The sequence below is a fragment of the Pediculus humanus genome, genomic scaffold (genome assembly GCF_000006295.1).
Source record: "Pediculus humanus corporis 1103172108316 genomic scaffold, whole genome shotgun sequence".
NCBI classification, from domain to species: Eukaryota; Metazoa; Arthropoda; class Insecta; order Psocodea; family Pediculidae; genus Pediculus; species Pediculus humanus.
This window is the reverse complement of record NW_002987885.1, coordinates 14,704-22,564: the sequence shown is the minus strand read 5'-3', so window position 1 is coordinate 22,564 and position 7,861 is coordinate 14,704. Positions and strand designations below refer to the sequence as shown.

The 7,861-nt window shown below is 26.8% G+C and overlaps 1 protein-coding gene across 1 annotated transcript; it reads left to right on the top strand.

Moving 5' to 3' along the window:
* Nucleotides 1–1,294: 1,294 nt before the first annotated feature.
* Nucleotides 1,295–2,159, top strand: Phum_PHUM597900 (uncharacterized protein; the record flags this gene model as incomplete). Its single annotated transcript, XM_002432657.1, has 4 exons — nucleotides 1,295–1,303; nucleotides 1,477–1,555; nucleotides 1,690–1,732; nucleotides 2,063–2,159. 4 exons carry the CDS (start codon nucleotides 1,295–1,297, stop codon nucleotides 2,157–2,159), a joined length of 228 nt encoding a protein of 75 aa, XP_002432702.1.
* Nucleotides 2,160–7,861: the final 5,702 nt, after the last annotated feature.

Here is a 7,861-nt window from a genome sequence, read left to right as displayed (position 1 = left end):
GGAAAAACTTTTTTAAATCAAAACAAAAACAAACGAAAAAATTGTTAATAAAATTGTGTGTAATTGTAAAAAGTAAACACCTGAGCTCTCTTTTTTTTTTAATCTCTCCCCCCTCTTTTTTCCCTTCTCTCTCTCTCATGTTCTATTGTGTTAAAAACACAAAAGATTTTATAAAATGCATTTTCTATGCAGTCCCATTCAATTTCATCCCCCGTGAAATGTTTTTTATAATTAAATATCATATTGTAATTATTCCAGTTTTCAATTTTTTTTACAAAAAAAAAAAAAATTTTCCATATACTGGAGAAAAAAGAGTGAAAGAGAAAGAGAGTGAGAGAGTGAGTGAAAGAGAAAAAAAATCGTCACGATAATCAACTATTATTGTGGAAAAATCAACTCTTTGTGTAGCCAGTCAGCAAAACTAAAAAAAAAAATTTTCCACGTTAAATAATTCATTTGCGGTTTGGGAAAAAATTTTTTTTTTGGAAACGAAGTGGGTCGTTGACCTTTTCCAGTTTCCCTTAATATTTATTTAAATTTCTCACGTGAAGAAGGGTTATTATTATTATTATGATTATTATAAATTTAACCTAAATTTAAACGGCAAAAAGAAAAAAAAATTTTTTTCATTATCATTAGCGTTTATCAATCGTTTATTATTGTTTTTTTTTTATCAAACTAAAATTAGTAAATAGTAAAATTAGTATGAACCGGGACCGTGTTAGGTGATAGTTTAAATAGATAAAAACTTTAAATAATAATAATAATAATAATAATAATAATAAATTCAAATAGGATGATTCCCGAACCGTATTTGATGGAATCACAAAACTAAAAACTTTCGAAAAAAAAATTTTTTTTTAACGTAAAAAGAAATAAAATATTATTGAAAATGCTAATAAATAACAATTCATTTAATATTAAATTAAAAAATAAAAGGGACAAGTTTACCATAAATAATCAGAATTGATATCCTATATCACGACGAAATAAAATAAAAAAAATTTTTTTTTTTTTTTTTATAAAAAGAAATACGATCCATTTATTATTTATATGAGTTTATAAAATCATTTTATATTTTTTTCACGTGTATTAGTGCGTAACACGCAGCATTAAAACTAGTTTTTAATTTCTGTTGAGGTTTAGTTAAGATATATATATATATGTGAAGAGAAGAAGAAAAAGGTAAAAAACGTATGTATATATACGAAACATAACAGAAACATACAACATAACTTGTTTAAATACGTAAGTGTAGTTTTTATGAAAAAAAAAAAAAAAAAGTAAATATAACATGGTTAGGGTGATATAAAGGTAGTCAATAAGAGAGTAAGGTGGGGTTGAACACCTGTGCACAGCCACTATTGTTATTCTCTCTCTCTCTCTCTCTCTCTCTCTCTCATTCTCATTATTCTCCCTTTTATACGTATCCATACATATATATTTTTTTTTTGTTTCTTTTATTTTTTAAAATAGTATTTACTCGTGATGTTGTTGTTGTTGTTGTTACTGTCCATTTTTGGGACAACACAAAGAACTAACAACACTTGCAGATGTGCGTGTGTGTATGTGTTATAACGAACGTTACAGGGGTACAACGTATTTAATCTCTTTCTCTCTCTCTCAATATCGAAAAGATTTTCAATATAATCCACTAATTTTAAAATTTTTTTTGATTTTATTATTGAGGTTGTGATTCGATTGTTGTTGTTGTTGTTATTGTTAACGACAGGTTAATTTTTTTTCACGTTAAAATCTATTTTTCATTTCACCCTAAAACGTGTTTTTCACGTGTATTTCTTTTCTCATACTCATCGTGTTCGATATATTTCTTCTTCTTTTTTTTTCTGTGTTTGTTCGTTATCTATCGATGATAAGGCAAATTTTTAGGTTGATATTAAAATATTTTATGTTAATATTTTAACGTTCGAAATTTTAATTATTCGTTTAATATAACAATGAAATTTATTCTAAACGATTTAACAACGTTTCCGTGTTATTATCAGTTTCAACAATTATTATTATTGTTATGAATTTCCATGCGTTTGTTTGTTTGTTGTAGTTTTTACATCATTCGAGTCAGTCTTCATCCGGTTCTTTTAATTGTTTTGAATAGAATTGAAGGTAGCGGGTGTCGAAGAATGCAAACCGTGCAATAATCTGCCATTTCCGGTTTAGTTTTCTTCTTTTTTTTTTTTTAATTGCCTTCAAGGGGATTTAGTAGTGGTTCAAGCATGATTTCCAACGTTTCGACGATGATGATCGATGTTTATACCCCGCACGAAAAGGGAAATGGTAAAATTACGTTACAAAAACTTTTGTTTTATTTGTTCTCTCTCCTTTTCACGTTTTTCCTTTTATCTCCTTTTATGTTTTGCCATTCCGGTACATGAATCATAAAACATTTGTTATATATATTCCAATACTCGTTTTCGATTTTACAAAAAAATTATCTCACGGCAATTAACTCAAAAAAAAAAAAATTTCAACCCTTGTACGCACGTTACCAAAAAAATACGACGACGACGACGACGACGACGACGTGGTTTTAATGTTTTCAAATCATAAAAATAAAAAATAAAAAAACATGTAAAGGAACTTGATGAAGTAAAAACAGATAAAAAACAACATTTGATGGATGTTGAAAGGAAAAAAAAAAAAAAATAAGTGAGTAACACGAAAAGAGAGAGAGAGGATACGAGTGCGTGTGCGTGCGTGTGAGAAGAAGAAGAGGAGGAAAAAAACAATCCTGCAAAAAGGGTGGCCAGTTCATTCCCACAAGAATATTTATTTATATTAATAATAATAATACCAACAACAAACACTTATATTATGTAATAAAATATAAAAATTATTTTTTTTTTTTTTTACAATCGTTTTTAAACTGGTTGTTTGTTGTCGGTTGTTGTTTAAAAAACTTGCAAATCCACGTTTGTCCACGTGAAAATTTTACCACGTCACACCGCAAATCATTTTTTAGTTCATTAAAAACTTTTTTTTTTTTTGTTCCTGGAGATGAACAAACAGAGATTATTTATCTCACTGGATAAAGATAATTTTTTTTTTTTTTGATGAATGTTTAGATTTAAAAGTTGACGCGAACGACAACGACAACAACAAAAACAACAAAAAGAAGTTGTGTAACGTATCGAAAGACGTGTAAAACGACGTGTAACAATATGATTTATTACATTTTGGGGACATCGAAACAAAATAAAATTTGTAATTGGTCAAAAAAAAAAATAAATAACCGGAGGGGGTGGGTGGGTGGTGGTAGTGGTAGTAAGGAGGGCCACATACGACAGGGGTGTAAAAACAAACAGGGATGTAACTTGACCCAAAACTAAACTACAAAATCTACTTAAATCAATCTGGTAAAAAGACACGTTTCTTAACTTTTTCTTTTCTTTTTTTTTATTTGAGGGTTTCCTTTTACTCTCTTTATCATCATCATCATCACCATCATCGTCGTCGTCGTCGTCGTCGTCGTGCCCTAATTTGTTTACAAAGGAAAAAAAAAAAGAAATGATCGGTTATTTTTTTTATTATTAATGACATCTTAACTCGTCAAACCGCAAAAAAAAAAAAAAAATTTATTACGGATTTTCGTGGTTTTAACGCGCGTACACGACATGCGCAAAGGTATTAAAGTTTCCTTTTTTCCTTTAAAAGGTTTTCTCAATCAAAACTAACCAATATAAAAAAAAATCATTTTCGATACTAATTTTTTTTCTAATTATTGCATCATCACAAATACTTTCAACAACAATTTCCCCTCTTCTCTCCTCTTATCTTATTTTCTTCTTCCACTTCCATTTCCTTTTTTTTTCTCACACAATCTGTTTCCGTTTTTTTTTCTTTTAAATAATTAATAAGTTATTAAGACGAAATAAAAATCACGAGAAAACATTTAAAAATCTTTTAATTACTTTTTAAAAATAAAAATAAAATCAATCAAAAAAATTTATTTTTAGTACCATGAGAAAATATTAATCGAAAAAACTTTTTTTTTAACTTTCCCTCCCCTCTCTCCGCCTCCCTCCCCCGCCTTCCCGCCACCATTTCCCCCCTTCCCCTTTATTTTTAATATGTCAATGAAAATAAATAAAAGGTAAAAAAAACAAAGTTTATGGGAATAAAAAAAAAAAAAAACCATTAAAGTTTAAAAAAAAAAAAAAATGAATCTAATTTTGGAATCGAAAAAAAAAAAAAAACTTGATTATTATTGAGGTCATTTGTTTGTTTTTATAAAAAAAAAAAAAAGCAGACGACACGTCGAAGTTTTTTTTTTTTTAATTAATAACAAGTAAATTAATGGAAAAAAAAATAGCTTCTGGTTGTCTATATATATAATTTTATCCGCGTTGTTATCAATTAAATTGATTAGAAAAAGAAAAAAAGTGAAATTAATAACGAGATTTTTTTTTCTCTTCTGGAATGAAATTGATTTTTTTTTTCTGTTTATACTACTGGAATTACTGGACTCCAGGAAATCATATTGAAAAAAAAAACGTTTATTTCGAATTTTTTTTAAAAATTCAATTGAAATTTAACTCAGGAAAAATGTTTTTCGATTTTTCAATTCAAATAATTTTTTTCTCCAGTCGCGTCGTTAATAAAAAAAATTTTTTTTTTTATTAAATTTTCCAGGCTCGTAAGATTTTTCATTTCTTATAAAAAAAAAAAAAATCATTCATAAATTTTCTAATTCGTACAACAAAAAAAAAAAAAAATAAATAATAAAATAAATAAATAAAAGAGATGCTGGAAAAGTTAAAAAGGAAGAAAGGTGTGGGATGGGAGGGAGGGAGAGGGGAGAGGGGGAGAAGGAGGAGTAAGGAAAAGCATAAAAATCCATCATTTTACTGGAGTGTGAATTTCAACGATAAGAGGATCATTCATTTCGATTCTCCTTCTTTTTTTTCTTTTTTTTTGCCTATTTGATTTTACTTCTTTTTTTTTTTACCTTTTTTATTTTATTTTTTTTTTTAATCAACTACCTTTTTTTATTTTATTTTCAATATATCCTTTCGATGAGATTCTCTAGAAAGCAAACGAGCTTAAGAAAAAGTTAACAAAAAAAAAAAAAGGAAAAAAGGAAAAAAAAAAGGAAAAAAAGGACAAAACAACTTTTTTTTTTTTTTTCTAAATTAATTTTTTCTCTTCAACGCTTTTTGATGATGAAATTTTACTTTCCTTTCCTTTCCTTTCCTTTCCTTTTTTTCTCTCTCCTTTTAATCCCAATTTTTTTTTTTATTCCAGTTAAATTTCTTTATCGTTTCAAACGACAACAAAAAATCCACTGGAATTTTCTGGAATTTTAATAAGAGAAAAAAAGAAAAGAAGAAATAATAATAAAAAATTAATTTAAAAAAAAAATTTTTTTTCCACGCGAATATTTTTTAATTTTTTTTTTTTTTTGGGAAAATCTCACCAATCAATCAATCAATCAATCAATGCATTCATTCATTTTCTCGATAAAAACAACCTTTTAACCGTTTTTCAGTTAAACCTTTTACGATCGATTCGTGATCTATTTCCATAAAAACAAAAAAATCGTTAAATGATTTTGTCATTTTATATCAGGACAAATAATTTTATTAAAGGAAAATAAAAAAAGAGAAAGAGAAAGAGAGAGAGATAGAGTGAATGAAAGTGGCAACAGAAAGAATCGAATGTGATAAAATGATAAAATAATAATAATAATAAAAAAAAAACTTTTTGATAAAATTTTAATGATGGAAAAAGGAAAAAGACAAAAGGACACATAATCAATCCAAATGACACGACAACAAAAACTTACTCACAACACCCGTAAACAATAAAAGAAATCTTAATGCCACGAATAGAGCTTATTAGAGCTGACACTTCACTGATTACTTTTATAACAGACTAAAAGAAAAGATAGAGAGAGAGAGAGAAAAAGATAGAAAGAGCGCGAGAAAGAAGAGAAAAAGTTATTAAGATTACAGAGAGAGAGAGAGAGAGGAAAAACGCAATTATTGACCGAATGAATTCCCGCTTTTTCTTCCACCCCCGTTCCTCCCGCTTCCTCTTCTGCTTTTTTCAAAAATCTCATTTAAAAAAAAAAATTAATTTACTTGTTTGTCGTCTGCTATAATAAAATTTTTGCATACGACGACGATGACGATTCGAAAACTATGGCGAAACAGAAAAAAAATGATTGATTATCGATGATTTTTTCTTTTTTTTTTTTGACATTTTTAAGACGGTAAAATGAGGGTTGAAATCAGGTAAAAAAAAAATTTTTCACCTGCTTTTTATTAAGGGTTGCTCCTGCGATTATTATTATTATCGGTAAGAGGGTGGCAATGAATCGTAGCAATAACTACAATGGTGGTAGTGGTGGTGGTGGAGGTAAAACCGTTTTTGCGTTAATTTTCGAAGTGAATGATTTTTACCTTTTTATTCACAAAGTAAACCTTTAATAAAATTATCAGGTACGATTAAGGAATTAAGACAATTAACAATATAAACACACGCACGCACGAACGTATCAAATCACAAATGATTTATAATTTAATTATTATCATTATCATTTCACATCAATATATCAGTACGAAGTTAATTTATAATTAAATAATTTTTTTTTTGTTTTTCTCTTTCGCTTGTTGGAATAAAGCCAGAATTTTTTGTTTTTGTGATTGTGGCTAACCTGATTGTCTCTAACCTGATCGTGCCTGTCATTTCATTTTACTAGATTTTTTTTTTTTATCTCTCTCCCTCAACTTTTCCAGGAATTTTAATTAATATTATAAAAATAATAATGAAATAAATAATAAACAATTTACGTTACGATCTTACGATTGAAAAAAAAAACAAAAATCCTTATTACGTCCCTGAATATTAAAAAAAAAAAATTAACATACAAAGAGTTGAAAAAAAAAAAAATTTTTTTTTTTTTTTTGGATGGCTACTTAAATAATTCACCGTGATTACCACACAAAAGTTTTTCTGCTTTCCTTCTCCCCCTCCCCCGAGTTCACTACAACAAACGACAAAATTCATGTCGTTTGTTTTGTAGTTGTTACAACGATTATAACTGTTGTAGTTTTTTTTTTTTAAACGCCCGATTTTTACAAGTAAGAACTTTATAGAAAAAAATGTTTCATTCATTCATTCATTAATTTTTTTTTGTTTTTTCCTTTCTTACAAAGGTTTTAATTACGTTGCCATCGATGATAATAATAATAATAATAATAATAATAATAATAATAATAATAATAATAACGTCAAATGTAAAATGTAGTTTGTCGTTGTTTTAATTACAATTTAAAGTTATCATTAATATTACGATTTATTAAAAGACCAAAATTATATTTTAAATAAAAATTTTCCCGCCATTAAAAAAATTTTTTTTTTTCCTTTGACAAAATTTCCTTTTTTTTTTTACTTTGATTTTCTCAAAAGTAAAAAAAAAAAAACTGGAGAATTTTTTTTTTTTTAATAATAATTTAATTGTTTAAATAATTATCCAGCCGCATCATATTACTAAAAGTTCCTGGAGAACAAAAAAAAAAAAATTTTAACAATTATTAATTATTTCCAAATGATAAATTTAATTTTTTTTATTAAAATTAATTAATTAATACTTATTAAATAGTTTTGAAAGAGAGAGAAAGAAAAAGAGAGAGTGAGTGAGAGAGAGAGATAGAAAAAAGGTTTTAAAATTTAATTTTCTTTGTTTTTGAGCAAAAAAATTATTAACAAAAATCCCTCACCTCATTTCTTCCTTCCTTCCTTCTTTTTTTATTTGTCTCCTTTTTTTTTTTTAATATTAAATTTTGTCAGCTGGAATTCCTTTGTCTTTACTCTCTCTCCCTCTCTCTCTCTCACACAC